This window comes from Hypanus sabinus, chromosome 21 (assembly GCF_030144855.1).
Source record: "Hypanus sabinus isolate sHypSab1 chromosome 21, sHypSab1.hap1, whole genome shotgun sequence".
NCBI classification, from domain to species: domain Eukaryota; kingdom Metazoa; phylum Chordata; class Chondrichthyes; order Myliobatiformes; family Dasyatidae; genus Hypanus; species Hypanus sabinus.
This window is the reverse complement of record NC_082726.1, coordinates 7,118,345-7,137,495: the sequence shown is the minus strand read 5'-3', so window position 1 is coordinate 7,137,495 and position 19,151 is coordinate 7,118,345. Positions and strand designations below refer to the sequence as shown.

At 40.9% G+C, this 19,151-nt stretch overlaps 1 protein-coding gene across 6 annotated transcripts in view; it reads left to right on the top strand.

Annotated features, from left to right (window-relative positions):
* myo9aa (myosin IXAa) overlaps window positions 1-19,151 on the top strand; it is a 339,254-nt gene that overhangs the window by 243,839 nt on the left and 76,264 nt on the right. For all 6 annotated transcript variants that reach the window (XM_059945895.1, XM_059945894.1, XM_059945899.1 and 3 more), the window contains 6 exons: window positions 4,260-4,382; window positions 6,906-6,986; window positions 12,692-12,802; window positions 13,619-13,741; window positions 17,161-17,310; window positions 18,517-18,821. In XM_059945895.1, coding sequence (XP_059801878.1) covers window positions 4,260-4,382; window positions 6,906-6,986; window positions 12,692-12,802; window positions 13,619-13,741; window positions 17,161-17,310; window positions 18,517-18,821 — 893 coding nt within the window. The remainder of the gene's footprint in view (window positions 1-4,259; window positions 4,383-6,905; window positions 6,987-12,691; window positions 12,803-13,618; window positions 13,742-17,160; window positions 17,311-18,516; window positions 18,822-19,151) is intronic.

Below are 19,151 nucleotides of genomic sequence, written 5' to 3'. Positions count from 1 at the left end.
GTTTTTGAGGATCGCCTGCTCTAGGCAGCTTTACAGCTGTACCATATTCTTTCCATTTCTTGATGATTAACTTAGCTGTTCCCTTGGGATATTCAATGACTTGGAAATTTTCTTGTATCCATCTCCTGACTTGCACTTTTCAATAACCAAGTGTAATTTTAGACAATAGACAATAGGTGCAGAAGTAGACCATTCGGCCCTTTGAGCCTGCACCGCCATTCTGAGATCATGGCTGATCATCTACTATCAATACCCGGTTCCTGCCTTGTACCCAGATCCCTTGATTTCCCCTATCCATAAGATACCTATCAAGCTCCTTCTTGAAAGCATACAGAGAATTGGCCTCCACTGCCTTCCAAGGCAGTGCATTCCAGACCCCCCACAACTCTCTGGGCGAAGAAGTTTTTCCTTAACTCCAAACCATGCCCTCTGGTACTGGACTCTCCCAGCATCTGGAACATATTTTCTGCCTCTACCTTGTCCAATCCCTTAATAATCTTATAAGTTGCAATCAGATCCCCTCTCAATCTCCTTAATTCCAGCGTGTACAAGCCCAGTCTCTCTAACCTCCCTGCGTAAAACAGTCTGGACATCCCAGGAATTAACCTTGTGAATCTAGGCTGCACTTCCTCTATAGCCAGGATGTCCTTCCTTAACCCTGGAGACCACAGCTGCACACAGTACTCCAGGTGTGGTCTCACCAGGGCCCTGTACAAATGCAAAAGGATTTCCTTGCTCTTGTACTCAATTCCCTTTGTAATAAAGGCCAACATTCCATTAGCCTTCTTCCCTGCCTGCTGCACTTGCTCATTCACCTTCAGTGACTGATGAACAAGGACTCCTAGATCTCTTTGTATTTCTCCCTTACCTAACTCTACACCGTTCAGATAATAATCTGCCTTCCTGTTCTTACTCCCAAAGTGGATAACCTCACACTTATTCACATTAAATGTCATCTGCCAAGTATCTGCCCACTCACTCAGCCTATCCAAGTGTCAAGAGGGTTTCTTCTTTTTTGTTAACTAGCAGGAATGCTAATTTACTGATAACGAGAATGGTATTCCTTTGTAAACCAAATGGGGATTAATGTTCTTTCTTCTGAGTCTGTAAGCTTTTGTTGACGGGCTTTTGGGCAGATCGGCGCGAGGGGGTCGAGAGAGAGGACGCAATGCTCTAAGCTGGGCGAGGATCGGACCCCAAAGGGGGTTCCGAGGCCGGGAGATTCTCCGAGGGGGGGGGGGGGGATGAAGCTAGATGTGCTTGGTTGACTACTCGGAGGGTCCTGAGCTGTTTGGAGAGTCCGAGGAGTTCGGAGGGTCCTGAGCTGCGAGTCGAGGAGTTCGGAGGGGATCGAATGGTGGCCAGAAGACTTCAGAAATTGAGCTCCAACGGCTGTGCACGAAGTGGTTTGGACTTTGATAAGTTTGGCGCCTTTTCTTTAATTTTCTCTTCATATATACTGTATCGTTATTAATCACTTAGTTATAGTAACCTTTATAAATTGTACTCACTTAATCGCATACTGTCTGTTTTTGGGTGAGGCAGGGACCTCACACAGCATCCACACCAGCTGATTACCCAGTTTGGCGGGGCCGAAGGCTGCTCCCCCTAGACGAGAACGAGCTGAGCGAGCCTGAGGCGACCCAGGGGGTTATACAAGTCACCCTGAATTCTCCTAACATCCTCATCACATGTCACACTGCCACCCAGCTTAGTATCATCAGCAAACTTGCTGATGTTATTCTCAATGCCTTCATCTAAATCATTGATGTAAGTCGTAAACGGCTGTGGTCCCAATACTGAGCCCTGTGGCACCCCACTAGTCACCACCTGCCATTCTGAGAAACACCCATTCACAGTTACCCTTTGCTTTCTATCTGTCTACCAGTTTTCTATCCATGTCAATGTCTTCCCCCAATGCCATGAGCTCTGATTTTACCCATCAATTTCCTATGTGGGACCTTATCAAATACCTTCTGAAAATCGAGGTATACTACATCCACTGGATCTCCCCCGTCTAACTTCCTGGTTACATCCTCGAAAAACTCCAATAGATTAGTCAAGCATGATAAATCCATGGTAAATCCATGCTGGCTCGGCCCAATCCTATCACTGCTATCTAGATATGCCACTATTTCATCTTTAATAATGGACTCTAGCATCTTCCCCTACTACTGATGTTAGGCTGACAGGACAATAGTTCTCTGTTTTCTCCCTCCCTCCTTTCTTAAAAAGTGGGATAACATTAGCTATTCTCCAATCCTCAGGAACTGATCCCGAGTCTAAAGAACATTGGAAAATGATTACCAATGCATCCGCAATTTCCAGGGCCACCTCCTTTAGTACCCTAGGATGCAGACCATCTGGATCTGGGGATTTGTCAGCCTTCAGTCCCATCAGTCTACTCATCACCGTTTCCTTCCTAATGTCAATCTGTTTCATTTCCTCTGTTACCCTATGTCCTTGGCCCATCCATACATCCGGGAGATTGCTTATGTCTTCCCTAGTGAAGACAGATCTAAAGTACTTAATAAATTCTTCTGCCATTTCTCTGTTTCTCATAACAATTTCACCCAATTCATTCTTCAAGGGCCCAACATTGTTCGTAACTATCTTCTTTCTCTTCACATACCTAAAAAAGCTTTTGCTATCCTCCTTTATATTCCTGGCTAGATTGCGTTCGTACCTCATTTTTTCTCCCCGTCTTGCCTTTTTAGTTAAGTTCTGTTGTTCCTTAAAAATTTCCCAATCATCTGTCCTCCCAATCACCTTAGCTCTGTCATATTTCCTTTTTTTAATGCTATGCAATCTCTGACTTCCTTTGTCAACCACTGTGGCCCCTTTCCCCCCTTTGAATTCTGAATCCTTCCTTCTCCGGTGGATGAACTGATTTTGCACCTTGTGCATTATTCCCAAGAATACCTGCCATTGCTGTTCCACTGTCTTTTCTGCTAGGATATCCGTCCAGTTAACTTTGGTCAACTCCTCCCTCATGGCTCCATAGTCTCCGCTGTTCAACTGCAACACTGACACCTCTGATCTGTCCTTATCCTTCTCAAATTGCAGATAAAAACTTATCATATTATGATAAGCATATTTTTTGCCAGGATACTAATTCATCAGCAGTTAGACCATCCAGATAAAGGTGTATTTTTACTGCAATCAGTTGAAACATCTTGACTGCACACAGTAATCTCCATTTAACTAATAATGTGACTTTTAAAACCTGTTGACTGCACCAGCGATGATTTGGTGTGTTATATTAAAGGGGAGGGGGGTGAATGAATACTTAGGCAATCAATTATTTTGTGTTTTACATTTGTAAATAATATAGATCACTTTGTAGAGATCTTTTTTTCACTTTGGCACAAAAGTGTTTTTTTCTGTTGATCAGTGTCAAAAAAGCCAAATTAAATCCACTGTGATTCAATATTGTAAAACATGAAAACTTAAAAGTTGTGTGAATTCTTTTTATAGACACAGTAGATGTCAAATTCAAGTTTGGCTCAGAAAAGGTTATTGTAAAACTACTGGACTGTTTACAAACCCATCTGGTTCTCTTAAAATGCTGGAGGAACTCAGTAGGCTGGGCAGCATCTATGGAAAAAGTACAATCAACATTTTGGCCTATAGCATTGACTGTAATTTTTTTACCCATAGATGCTGCTGGCCTGCTGTGTTTCTCCAGCATTTTGTGTGTCTTACTCGGATTTCCAGCATCTTCAGATTTTCTCTTGGTTGCCACCTGGTTCTCTGATGTCTTTCAGGGAAGGGATTATGTGCCACAGTTCCAAAATCTGGCCTATGTGTGACTTCAGACTCATACACATCATTGTATCTTACACTGTCTCATCTGTTAGGATGGACAATTAAGAGAATAGAGCATATAGCACAATATAGGACCTTCAGCCCACAGTGTTGAGCTGATCCTTTAACCTACTTTGATATCAATCTAACCCTTGCTTCCTATGTAGCCCTCCATTTTTCTATCATCCATGTGAGTCTCTTAAATGTCCCTAATATATCTACTTTAGTGTCAGTGTTAATGTCAACATTCTGTGAATGGATTGTAAAACTTGCATTTCTCCCTTATCGCTTCATTATATGATACATCATGGCTTGCGTGTTTCAGTCACGTACAATGTGTTAATTTACTCTCCTCTAATGCTGATTAAACATACATGTTTTGAGATGTGAACATTTATGGCTGTGCTGGCAACTTGCTTAAAACCATGATTGGTGTTTTCTCTAATCTGCAGCACTTATTAGATGTAAAGTCACTGAAATACCTGGCAAGCCTGACTCTCCATGATCGCATCACCAAGTCTCTACTCCACTTGCACAAAAAGAAAAAGCCACCCAGCATCAGTGCTCAATTCCAGGTCAGTACACAGCATACTTCTTGTCTTCTTTCATCTTCTGATTTTTTTTTAAACTGTTACTGAAGAACAACATACAAAAGACAACAAAACTCAGCTGGACAGGCATCAATTCCTGATGAAGAGTCTCTGCCCAAAACATTGACAGTTTACTTCTCTCCAAAGATGCTGCCTGACCTGCTGAGTTCCTCCAGCATTCTGCGTATCTTTCTCTGGATTTCTAGCATCTGCAGTATCTTTTGTGTATATGTTTGTCCACTAAACTCAGAAACTAATGTTTGTTTACTGGGTAACCAATAATCCCATGATTTCTGAAACTCCTTGAGTAATTTTATTTCTTTTGTGATATCTATAATTTCTTAGCAGGTTCCAAATGTAGTTTGTTCAACTCTCTTTCAACATTTATGACCTTCTCCACCACCTTAAAGAACATCTGCACGAAACAAAGCAAACAAATTGAAAGTAGAGATATAAAATATTCCAGGAGGAGCAAACCATCAATATATGTCATATGATTTCTTCTCTACCTTAGTTTTCTGTGCACCCCAGGCAATTTGCTTTTTGCCACACAAGGCCTTGAATAAAAATGTTACTCCTGACATGGTTTAGAACAGCATTAAGTTAAGAATTGTAATAAGTTGTTGATGGAGATAATTATCACACTCACCTCACTTACCTTGAGATGTATTCACTGAGAGCAATGCCCTGTAAGAGGTCTTTATTTACTTTCTAATCTTTGTCTTAGTGGCAAAAGCAGGCTACACATTGAGATTGTGAATCATCTCCCATGTAACTGTTCTACTCTCCTTTTCCACATGCTGTGGATATTGATCTATTGATGTTAAGTAAGGTGACATTAATGAAACCTTTCCATTGTTCCCCAGTAGACTTGTCCTTTCAATCAAAGTAGCAATTTTTATTTGCTACTTTGCAGCCTGTTCCTAAATTGCATCTTGGTATCACTACATGCAAGTATTGATTTGATGAGGAGAAGCAAATGGAATTAAATATTGTGGAATCATCAATGAATATCTCCACTTGTAACCTTCTCACGAGAGAAAGGTCTTTGAAACAACTGAAGATGATTGACCTGCGACACAATTGTGAGGAACTCCTACAGTGATGTTCCAGGGTTGGGATAATTGACCTCCAACATTTACAATCAGTGTATATTTTTATTCTGCCTTGATGTCAAGGGCAAGCATCTGTATCTCTCTTCGGGTTTGGGCCAAGATTGCAATGAAACTCAGTAGACCTGATGAAACCTAAACTGGGACATTGTTGAATGGGGGCTGTGTGTTCAACTAATCATACAGCTAAACAAAACAGTATTCCTCTAGGGCCAGAGTGCACAATACACTTCCAACAACACACAGTACATGCACATAGCTCATAGCACATATGGTTGTGATAGCAGAAAAACATACAGCCACAAAGAAAAAAAATAATGTAGCCCACACCCTGAGTGGCATGGCCTGCAGATTGATGGTAAGTTGCCCTTGTCCAGCTTGCTTTTCCAAAAAGCGAACACTTTTTGAACATGAGAGGGTAGCACCAAGCAAACACTGGAGAGCAGTGAGGGGCCAGCCCTCAGTCCAGTATGGATTCCAGCACACTCATAGGGGTCTCTGCTCTCCCCTACACTGCCTCCATTGTCTCTTCCCCTGGGCAGCTGCAACAGGTGACCCTGCGGCATGACAGCCTAGCCCTCAGCACAAATGAGGCCACCCAGCTACCCTGCTGTTGGTCTCAAAGGTTCTAAGTATATTTATTATCAAAGTATGTATACAATCCTGAGATTCATCTTCCTGCAGGCAGCCATGAAACAAAGAAACACCATGGAACCAGTTCCAGGAAAACATGCAAAAACGTTTGGGTGGTCTAATGAGCATTGAGATGTATCTTTCATCTGGATGCAAAATTAATTGTAGTGTTTATAGGCATGGATTTGTAATAATGACAGACAAGAAAAAGTTTATGAAACGTGTAAGATATTCTTTGTACTGTATTTCATTATACCCTTCAATTAATAAATAAAATCCAAATGGATGTGATTGTTCAATTTTATTCTAGATATTGGTAGTATGCATATTACAAAAAAAAAGCACTTAAAGTGCAGCACAGTTTTCAGACCAAGTAAAAATTTCCTGCTCAGAGCAATGATTGGTTTGGGCAGCTGTGAAAAAAAAAAATTAGAGGTAATGCAGGCTGTTTGTCAGCATTAAATGGAGTGAATTAAATTGCCTGTAGACTGAATTCCATGGTGGTGGGGATCTGAGGAAGGAAACGTCTACTCAGATGTCCTGACTGAAGATGGAGATGTTCATGAAACATCCTCCTCCCATTTATTTTTGAATTATCCACTACCATTCAAGTAGATTGCAGAGCATTAATCTTTAAATAGGCAGTGCAGTTTTTTCTACTTGCAAAACCAGAGAAGGATTAATTACATTTTCTGACTTTTTTGAGGTAGACTCATTGACTGAATATCATAGTAATTCACTATTTTGTGCTTTATTTTTGCAGGCTTCTCTCAATAAGCTCATGGAGACTCTGGGACAGGCAGAGCCTTACTTTGTGAAGTGCATTCGATCAAATGCAGAAAAGGTCTTGTATGTGTTCCTCAAGTTAAAGATAAATTGATTGAGAAGCCTGAATAGAAAATTGCAATTGGGAGTACAGAGTAAATTGTACAAATAGAAGAAGGGGAAAACAGCAACTGAAGGACTTACATATGCGGATTCTGAAAATCTGAAACAAAAGCTGCTATTGCTAGAAATTCATAGGGGAAGGGCTAGACAGCAACTTTGCAGAGATTAGGAAACAACAGGATCACTTTAAGTCAATAATTCATCTGTGTAATAGTTTGCAGTTGCATAAACTGCTTGATATCCATAGATGCTTCACAAGGTGCAGTGAAGGCTGAATGACATGAAGAGAAGCAAGATATTCAAGATTGTTTAATGTCATTTCCTGCACACGAGTGTAAAGGAGAACAAAATATTTGTTACTCCAGATCTGATACAGCACAAAAAAAGCACAGATTTTGTTAATATATTAACAAAAACACAATAAAAGTAAATATGTAAGATAGATTATATACATTACTTATGTCCATAAAGTGACACTAGGCTGTCCAGGTGACTGATAGGAAATAATAAAGTTGTGGTGAAGTTTGTGGGTGGAGGTGTTGATCACCCTTTCTGCTTGGGGAAAGTAACTTTTGAGTCTGATGGTCCTAGCATGGATGCTACATAGCCTCCTCCCTGATGGGAGTGGGGCAAACAATCCATGAATAGGGTGAATGGGATCCTCTGAAGATATTGGCCCTTTTCCTGCACATTTCTCTATATACAGTGGCATGCAGAAGTTTGGGCACCCCGGTCAAAATTTCTGTTACTGTGATTAGCTAAGCGAATAAAAGGTGACCTGATTTCCAAAAGGCATAAGGTTAAAGATGACACATATCTTTAATATTTTAAGCAAGATTACATTTTCATTTGCATCTTTTACAGTTTCAAAGTAACAACAAAGGAAAAGGGTCTGAAGCAAAAGTTTGGGCACTCTGCATATTCAGTACTTAGTAACACCCCCTTTGGCAAGTATCACAGCTTGTAAATGCTTACTGTAGCCAGCAAAGAGTCTTTCAATTCCTGTTTGCAGGGATTTTTGCCCATTCTTCCTTGCAAAAGTCTTCTAATTCCGTGAGATTCTTGGGCCGGCTTGCATGCACTACTTTTTTCAGGTCTATCCACAGATTTTCGATGATGTTTAGGTCGGGGGACTGTGAGGGCCATGGCAAAACCTTCAGCTTGTGCCTCTTGAGATGGTCCATTGTGGATTTTGAGGTGTGCTGTTGTAGAAGCCATCCTCTTTTCATCTTCAGCTTTTTTACAGATGGTGTGATGTTTGCTTCCAGAATTTGCTGGTATTTAATTGAATTCATTCTTCCCTCTGCCAGTGAAATGTTCCCCATGCCACTAGCTGCAACACAAGCACAAAGCATGATCAATCCACCCCCATGCTTAACAGTTGGAGAGGTGTTCTTTTCAATGGAATTCTGCACCCTTTTCCCTCCAAACCTTTGCTTATTGCGGCCAAAAAGTTCTATTTTAACTTCATCAGTCCACAGGTCTTGCTTCCAAAATGCATCAGGCTTGTTTAGATGTTCCTTTGCAAACTTCTCACGCTGAATTTTGTGGTGAGGACACAGAAAAGGTTTTCTTCTGATGACTCTTCCATGAAGGTCATATTTGTGCAGGTGTTGCTACACAGTAGAACAGTGCATCACCACTCCAGAGTCTGCTAAATCTTCCTGAAGGTCTTTTGCAGGGGGTTTTGATTTGCCTTTCTAGCAGTCCTACGAGCAGTTCTCTCAAAGTTTTCTTGGTCTTTCAGACCTCAATTTGACCTCCACTGTTCCTGTTAATTGCCAATTCTTAATTACATTACGACTGAGGAAACAGCTACCTGAAAGCGCTTTCTTATAACCTCCTACTTTGTGGGCATCATTTATTTTGATTTTCAGAAGAGCACATAGCTGCTGATTGTTGGGACAAAGTTTGAGGAGTCTGGGTATTTATAAAGCTTTGAAATTTGCATCACCTGACCTTTCCTAACGATGACTGTGAACAGCCATAGCCCTAACAAGCTAATTAAGGTCTGAGACCTTGGTAAAAGGTAGCTGAGAGCTCACTTCTCTTGGGGTGCCTAAACTTTTGCATGGTGCTGTTTTCCATTTTTTAACTTTAAAATTGTACAAAACAAAAATAATACATTTATGCTGCTTAAAATGTTGAAAAGAATGTTTCATCTATAACCTTATGACTTTTGGAGATCAGCTTATCTTCTACTCACTTAACTATTCACAGTAACAGAAATTTTGACCAGAGGTGCCCAAACTTTTGCATGCCACTGTATGCCCTTGATGGCAGGTAGGCTGGTGCCATTGATGTTTTGGGCAGTTTGAGTTACCCGTCATAGAGCCGCCTTGCTCACCACATGCAGTGATACAGCTTTTTTCAATACTGATGAAGCCGGCAGAAGGCACAGTCAGGGATCATGAGAGGAACTTATTACATCATTATGCAGGAAATGTTGACATTTCTAATCGCACCCCACCCCCCCCCCCCCCACACACACAGGTATATATAGAATTCATCCAGCAGATGACTTGTTACTTCAGACTTCGGGGTATTAGTTGAAGGGATTGCGCTGTGAAATATGGCAGTATAATAGATTTAGTTTTTTCCTGTGTAAGTGTCAAGATTATGCTAGTTAGGGAACATATTGATGACAAAGAATAGAGATCAATGTAGCAAGGTGATACCGTTGAGGAGTTTGCCTACTGGTGGGAGCTGCAGCAACTGGGTCTCTGGCACTGAGTCCGCTGCAATGGCTCAGAAGAGCTGAAGAGGACTGCAATAGTGATGGGAAATTCCATGACCATAGGAATAGACACAAAGGTTCTGTGGTTGCAATAGAGACAACCAAATAATATGTTGTCTCCCTGGTACCAGTGTCAGGAATCAGATTCACAGCATTCTTAAGGAGGAGAGTGAGCAGCCAGAAGTTTTGGTACATATTGACCAATGACATAGATGGGAAAGGCGAGGAGGTTCTGAAGGGAGATTTTAGGGAGCTATGTAAACAGCTGAAAAGCAGTACCACCAAGGTAGTAATCTCTGGATGGTTGACTGCTACACACGGCAGAGAAAGTAAGAGTTGGAGTGTTTGGCAGATAGATATGTGGCTGAGGAACTGGTGCAGGGGGCAGGGGTTCAGATTTCTGGATCATTGGGATTTCTCCTGGGGAAGATATGACCTCTGTAAAAGGAATGGGTTACACCTGAATCCGAAGCAGACCAATATCCTTGCTAGAGTTGTTCGGGAGGGTCTAAGCTAATTTGATGGGGATGAGAACTGAATTTTAGTGAAAAAATAAATCAAATCATTAGAAAGGGGCAACATAGGGTCAGAAGGTGTAGAATCCTTGTGGGTAGAACTAAGAAACGAAAGAAAAAGACCCTGATGTGAGTTATATACAAGCCTCTGAACAGTAGCCAGGATGTGGGCTACAAGTTACCACCAGAGATAGAAAAGGCATGTCAAAAGGACAATGTTACGATGGTTATGGGGGATTTCAATATGCAGGTCGATTGAGAAAATCAGATCGGTGCTGGATCCCAAGAGGGGGAATTTGTAGAATGCCTACAAGATGGCTTTTTAGAGCAGCTTGTGGTTGATACCAAAGGCTTCTTTAGATATATAAAGAGTAAAAAAAAAGAGGTGACAGTAGATAACAGACTGCTGAAAAATGATCTTGATGTGGTAATGGGGTTCAAGGAAATGCTGGGTGAACTGATTAAGTATTTTGCATCAGGCTTCACTGTGGAAGGCACTTGCAGCATACCGGAAGTTTGAGAGTGTCGGGGCAGAAGGGAGTGAAGTTGCCATTACTAGGGAGGAGGTACTTGGGAAATTGAAAGATCTGAAGGTAGATAAATCACCTCGACCAGATGATCTACACCCCAGAGTTCTGAAAGAGGTGGCTGAAGAAATTTTGGAGGCATTAGTAATGATGTTTCAAGAATCAATAGATTTTTGTATGGTTCCGGAGGACTGGAAAATTTCCAATGTCACTCCACTCTTCAAGAAGGAAGAGAGGCAGAAGAAAAGAAATTATAGGCCAGTTAGTCTGACTTTAGTTGGGAAGATGTTGGAGTCCATTGTTAAGGATGTGGTTTCAGGACACTTGGAGACACATGATAAAATTGACCAAGGTCTGCATGGTTTCCTTAAGGAAAAATCTCCTGACAAATCTGCTGGAATTCTTTGAAGAAATAACAAGCAGGATAGACAGAGGAGAATCAGTGATTGTTGTGTACATGGATCTTCAAAAGGCCTTTAACAAGGTGCAGCACATGAGGCTGCTTAACTAACTGAGAAACCCATGGTATTACAGGAAAGATACGAGCATGGATAGAGCATTAGCTGATTGGCAGGCGGCAGGGAGTGGAAATAAAGGGAGCCTTTTCTGGTTGGTTGTCAGTGACCAGTTCTGTGTTGTGACCGATTTTTTTTCTTTAACATTATATGTCACTAATTTTGATGACAAAAGTTGATGGCCTTGTGATCTAGTTTCCATACGATATGAAGATGGGTGAAGGGTCAGGTAGTGATGAGGAAGCAGGGAGGCTACAGAAGGACTTTGACAGATCAGGAGAATGGTCAAAGATGTGGCAGATGGAATACAGTGTCTGGAAATGTTTGTCATTCACTTTGGTCAAAGAAATAAAAGCAAAGACTATTTTCTAAATGGCAAGAATATTCAAAAATCTAAGGTGGAGTGAGACTTGGGAGTCCCACAGGTGGCAGTGGAAGCTAAGTCATTGGGTATATTTAAGGCAGAGATTGATAAGTTCTTGATTAGTCAGCGCACGAAGGGTTATAGGGAGAAGGCAGGAGATTGGAGCTGAGAGGGAAATGGATCAGCCATGATGAAATGGCAGATGGGGCATGTGGTCTCAATTCTGTTATTATGTTCTAGATCTTTGAGGTAATGTGATTGATCAGCAACAGAAAATATTGCATTAAAGGGTAAATAAGCAATTGAAACCCACTGTAAATTAGAATGGTGGAAAGAGTTTGGGCGAAAATGATGTGACCAGATAGGAGAAATTATCCTGATGAAGGACCTTGCCCTAAAACTTTGATTCCTTGCTCATCTTCATCGATATTGCCTGGCCAGCTTGATTTCATCCAGCATTTTGTGTGTGTGGCTGTGGATTTCCAGCAACTGCAGAATCTCTTGAATTTAGGAGAGATTATGCAGCAACATCAAGGTCTCAAAGAATGCCATTTATGATTTTGCTTGGGATTGTTTGCACAAAAAAACAATCAGAATAATTGGAGCATGGAATTCCAAATGCTTGGCTGGTGATAGGACATTGTTGTACTTGGGAGTGGAAAGGAAATGGAATGAGGAACTAATGGGGCTCAAGTGTGAGTTGTCTAAGAGACATTGTGATGGAGCTTCCTTATCTTTGTTAGTAATCCTATCAGTTAGTATGGGAGGAATTTAAGGTGGGGGTTATATGGGAGGCAGGGTTTGAGGGTCGGCACAACATTGTGGGCCGAAAGGCCTGTAATGTGCTGTATGGTTCTATGTTATATGTAAGTTTCTAAATGCAAGAAGTATAATCAGAACTTAAATAAAAATGGGATCAGGGCGCTATGATGTGTTTCTTTGGTAAGGTGAGAACACTGCTGCCAGCTGCTGTCTGTAACATCTACTTCTGTCAACTTCGTAGCTTCCATTGCGTTTCAATGATCATCTAGTCCTGAGGCAACTGCGGTATACAGGCATGCTGGAAACAGTCAGAATACGACAATCTGGCTATGGTATTAAGTATACCTTCCAGGTAAGTGCCTCTATGTATTGGTGTGTTTATGCACTACTCAGTTCTTTGAAACAGATTCATGAATTGTAGCAATTGAAAAAGTACAACATAAATGTTACAGATCAGTTGATTACAATTTGAACAGAATTTCAGCGACTGAAGCATTTGCATATCACTGAGCCAAATGCTCTGGCGGGATAGAATTTGGCCAGTTTGCATGTCATTTGAATTGGTTAATTCAATTTTTTTAAAAATGATGAACAAGTGACACCTTGTATCTGCTAAGTTAGGAAGTTGTAGAACTAAGTTGAGATTTTGTTAGCGTTAAGATTTTCAAGTTTAAGTAACTGGTGCTCTTCACAGAGAAGACTACCTTCAAATCCATGCCCTATCTGATTGGCCCATTCAACCACTTTGTTTCTTTGGAATGAAGGTCTTCAGATTTTACTTTCCCTGCAGTCCACAGTTCATAGGTGTTGTTATTTTTCCATTCCTGGTCTTCAGAATATAAATCCATGACATTAACATTCATAAGTATGCTTCCAGCAGGATTTCACGCTAATGATTAGGAGGGTCCAAGTGATATTTTCTGTCCTTTGTCTCTGGCTTCATTACCCATTAATTGATGCCTTTTGCTGAGACTGCTTCATTCAGCAGGGCCTGGTTGGATCCTAATGGTGATTTCAGCATGTGTGTAACACATTACTGCGGAGGAGTTGCTCGTACTCCCAGTTGTGGCTGGGTAATGCCTTCCAGCAGTAGTGTATCATTTAAAATATGATAATTAGTTGATGCGTTGAGTAGAGCTGATGTGAGATATGCTTTGAAATATTTCAGGAATTTGTGGACCATTTCCGTGTGCTCTTGCCGCAAGGTACCACCTCTTCCAAATGTAGTATTCAGCACTTTGTGAGAAATGTGAGCCTCAACAGTAACAGTTATCAAGTCGGTGAGACAATGGTAAGTTTTATTATATAAAATGGCAATTCTACTGAATTGGACTGGACACGGTACAATATCCATTTGCACTTGCTGGCATGAGTCATGAGAAAGTTAGATGGGTCCAGCATGAAATTTTCAACCTCTCCCCTTCCATTATCCATCTTCATACATATGCCAATACTTGGACACCAGGTTCAAGGGCTAAACTTCAGTCACCAGTGCTGCTTTAATGCTTAATTTAATTTATTTAATTTTTCCAACTCTATGTTCAAATACTATTGCTGCCCCCATCACCGTGCTACTTCCAAAGTTGATTGGAAAGGGACACCAGCAATTTGGAAAATACAGGATAGAGGAATCCCAAAGATGAAGTAATATCCTAAAGGGAGATGAGGCCACCACAGGGAACAAGGGAAGTCAAAGACAGCATAAAAGCAAAAGAAAGGGCATATAATACATCAAAAATTAGTGGGAAGTAGAGATTGGGAAGCTTTTATAAAAAAACAGAACACAACTAAAAAAACATAGAAAAGATGACATATTAAAGTAAGCTAACCAGTAACATAAAAGAGGTTACTAAAAAGTTTTTTCAGATATATAATGAGTAAACGAGAGATGAGAGTTAATATTGGACTACTGGGAAATGATGCTATGATGCTGGAGAGTCCGTAATGGGAAGGAAGCAACAAAATGGCCGATGAACTTAAGTCTTCACTAGAAGGCACTAGCAGAATTCCAGAAATGCAAGTGTGTCAGGGAAAAAGTGAGTGGAGTCACTATTACTAAAGAGAAGGTGCTTGAGAAGCTGAAAGGTCTGAAGGTAGATAAATCACCTGGACCAGATGGGCTACACCCCAGGGATTTGTAAGATGTAGCTGAAGAGATAATGTAGGCATTAGTAATGATCTTTCAAGAATCACTAGGTTCTGGAGGACTGGAAGATTGCAGATTGCACCTCACTGTTTAAGAAGGGAGGGAGGCAGAAGAAAGGAAGTTATTGGCCAGTTCACCAATCTTCAATGGTTGGAAAAATGTTGGAGTCTATTATTAAGAGGTTTTGGGGTTTTCGAAGGCAGATGACAAAATAAGCCAAAGTCAGCATGGTTTCCTTAAGGGGAAATCTTGCCTGACAAACCTGTTGGAATTCTTTGAGGAAATAACAGGCAAGATAGATAAAGGTGAATCAATGAATTTTATTTATTTGGATTTTCAGAAGGCCTGTGACAAGATGCTGTGCATGAAGCTGGTTAACAAGATAAAGAGCCCATGGTATTACAGGGAAGATACTAGCATGGATAAAGCATTTGCTTATTGGCAGGAGGCAGAGAATTAGAATAAATGTGGCTTATTCTGCTTGGCTGCCATTAAGAAGTGGTGTTTAGCAGGAATCTGTATTGAGACTACTTATGTATGTTATGTATCATTGAAGGAATTAAAAGCTTTGCAGACATTGTGAAGTTAGGAGGAGAGGCTGGTAGTGTTGAAGAAACAGGGAGACTGCAGAAGGACTTGAACAGTCTAGGAGAATGGACAAAAAAATGGCAGGTGGAATATCACGCCAAGAAGTGTATTGAACTTTGGCAGAGGGAATAAAGAGTAGTCTTACAGGTATTTTCAGGTATTACAGGTAGTTCCTAAATTTAGGTGGGGGGGGGGGGGGGAGGAGAATCAAAGATCAGAGATACAAAGGGACTTAGGAATCCTCCTGCAGGATTCCCTAAGGGTTAACTTCCAGGTTGAGTCCTTGGTCAGGAAGGCAAATGCAATGTTAGCATTCCTTGTGAGAGGGCTGGCGTACAAAAGCAAGGATATAATGCTGCGGTTTTATACAATATTGGTCAGACAGCACTTGAATTATTGTGAGCAGTTTTAGGCTCCTTATTTAAGAAAAAATGTGCTGGCAAGCTGTGCCTTAAATATACCCAATGACTTGGCCTCCATAGCCACTTGTGGATTCTGCAGATTCACTACTCTCTGGCTCAAGAAATTCCTCCTCATCTCTATTCTAAAAGGATGCCTTTTGAGGCTGTGGCTGTGTCCTCTGTATTGGACGCATCCTCTCCACATCTATTCTGCCAAGGTCTTTCAACATTTCATGAGGACACCCCTCATTCTTCTGAATCCCAGTGATAAAAGCTTAGACCCATCAAATGCTCCTCATATGACAACCCTTTCAGTCCCAGAATCATTTCTGTGCACCTTTTTTCAACCCTCTTCAATGTCAGCATATCCTTTCTTAGATAAGGGGCCCAAAACTGCTCACAATACTCCAAGTGAGGCCTCACTGGTGCTTTATAAAGCCAACATAATATCCTTGCTTTTATATTCTGATCCTCTCAAAATTAATGTTAACATTGCATATGTCTTCTTCACCACTGACACAACCTGCCAATTAATCTTTAGGGAATCCTGCTCAAGGACTCCCAAGTCCCTTTGCACCTTAGCTTTTTTAAATTTTCTCACCACTTAGAAAACAGTCTACGTCTTTAATTCTTCTACCAAAGTGATTGTACAACTAGTCTATTTACACTTCCAGACACTGTATTCCATCTGCCACATTTTTGCCCATTCTCCTAATCTCTTCTGTAGCCTCTTCTTCCTTAAAACTGCCTGCCCCTCCACCTAACTCCATGTCATCCACACACTTGCCCACAAAGTTATCAATTCTCTTATCCAAATCATTATCATATAACATAAAAAGAAGTGGTCCCAGCACAGACCTGTGTGCAACACCACTAGTCACTGGCAGCCCATCAGAAAAGCTCCCTTTAATCCCACGCTTTGCCTCCTGCCAATCAGCCAATGCTCCTATTTTTCCTGAAATACCATGGGCTCTTAACTTGTTAAGCAGCCTTGTGTGGCACCTTGTCAAAGGCCTTCTGAAAGTCCAAGTACATAACATCAACTGATTATCCTTTGTCTATCCTGCTTGTTATTCTTCAAAGAATTCTAATAGGTTTGTCAGGCAAGATTTTCCCTTAAGGAAGCCACGCTGACTATGGCCTATTTTATCATGTACCTCCAAGTACCCTAAAATGCATCCTTGACAATCATTTCCAACGTCTTCCCCACCAATGAGGTCAGACTAACTGCTTATAATTTCCTTTCTTCTGCCTCTCCCTTCTTGAAGAGTGGAGTGCCATTTGCAATTTTACATTCCTCTGGAACCATGCCAGAATCAAATGATTCTTTAAAGATAATTATGAGAAGAGGCAAATCAGTAGGGTTGACAGGGATAATAAATCAGCGATGATGGAATGATGGAGTAGACTCAATGGGATAAGTGGCCTAATTCTGCTCCTATGTCTTATGGTCTTTATGGTAATACACTAGAATGATTTGCTTCATTAGAGATGCTGTTTCAGGGGATGCATCTGCATCTTTACTTGTTAATACTTCCTTAACTCTGTAATGCTGTTGTGCATGTTCCTCCATAGATATTTATGAAGGAGAGTGAGCGTCAAAGGCTGCAAAACGTGTTGCACAAGGAGGTCCTAAGGAGGATCGTTTTGCTTCAGAGTTGGTTTCGCACTGTGCTGGAAAGGCGACAGTTTCTCCAGATGAAACAAGCAGCAGTTGTGATACAGGTTTGAACTGAACTGAAAGCTGCTATAATAAAACCCTGTACTCTAGTTTAACACTAAACTTGGAAAGAAGCAGATTTGATGGCAAGCAACAATCAGTAACACTCTGCTGCATCCATTTATTGTCCAAAGTATTGCCTGTTTGGTGCAAACAGCCTGTGCCATAAACTTTGATTATACAACTGGTCAATTTTGTTTGAATCTCCTGAGTCTGGTGACTTTTAAAAATAACTTTATCTTGTTTGTTTAACTGTCAATTCTTTGCAGACTTGTTTTGGTTCTCATACATTAGGAATTGGACTAAGACAACCCAAACCAGTTTTCTTTCAGAATTTTTGTAAATTGAACTTGATCGCAGAACTAACACACACAAAATTCCTGATGCTGCCTGTAAGGAGATTGTACGTTCTCTCGTGATCGCATGTGTTCCCTTCAGGTGCTCCGGTTTCCTCCCACAGTTCAAAGATGTACCAGTTGGTAGGTTAATTGGTCATTGTAAATTGTCCTGTGATTAGGCTAGGATTTAATTGGGGAATTGTTGGATGGTGCACCTCATAGGGCCTATTCTGCGATGTATCTCAACAAAAATAATTTTCTTTTTAAATGCTGGAGGAACTCAGCAGGTCAGCATCTGGGGAGAGGAATACAGGTGTTCCCCCCCCCCCCCCACTTTACAAAGGTAGAGCGTTCCTATGAAACCTTTCTTAAGCCAAAATGGTGTAAAGCAAAGAACCATTTATTTATATGGGAAAAAATTTTGTAAAGGTGAAAATCCTCTTTTTAATGTGAAAACAGGTTACTAATGTAGGTCTTTTGTGAAAGCGAAGTGGCGTAAATAGTGGCACCTGTAAATAGTCAATGTTTCAGGCTGTTCCTGTTGACTTTTTATTTCCTTCCCTAGATGCTGCCTGACCTGTTGACCTCCAGTATTTTGTGTGCGTTACTCTGGATTTCCAGATTCTGCAGAATCTCTTGTGTTTATTGAACACAGAGGTGGCTGAAACCAGCTGTTAATTCCCCCTTCCCAACATGTACATTCTCCTCGACTAATTATGCTTTTTTTAAACTATTTGGTTACAAAATTAGGTTAGATGTTCTTTTTGGAAAAATGCCTTTTTAACAATACTTGTTGATTTTTATGGCAACACAAGCAGAAGTGATGTATTCCAAATTTTCTCTGTTTTTCCTCTTTTCAACTTTCCTTTGCAGAATTATTGGCAAAGTTACAAAATGAGGCAGAATCTCATTTGCACAGACTCCAGTGTCTTAGATGCAGCAGCAACCAGTATTCAGGCCATGTGGAAAAGCTACAGCCAGAGAAAGATGTACTTGCAAATGCATGATGCGGCTATTATTATACAGAGGTGCTGGCGAGGTTATTGCAGGTACAAGCTCGCAGCACTCTGCATTCAAACATATTGGAGAAGGTACAAGGAAATGCAAACATACAGAGCTTTCAGGGATAGCATCATTAAGATTCAAGCAGCAAACAGAGGATTTGTTGTGCGGCGCAGGTAATTGTACAAGATTTGTTTTTGACTCTTGTATGCCCAAATTTGAACTAATTCATGACCATTTGCAGATATGTATATAGCATATTCGCCACCGATAGTCTCACAGCTACCCCTTGTAATTTGCATTCAGGTTAGAAATATAAGAGAGTAACACATAGGAGCAGAATTAGGCCATTTGGCCCATTAGGTCTGCTCCACTATTTGATCAAGGCTGATTTATTTTCCCTCTCAATCCTTGTATTCCTGCCTTCTCCCCAGAACCTTTCACACCCTTACAAAACAAGAACCTATCATTATCCGCTTTAAATATATCCAATGACTTGGCCTCCA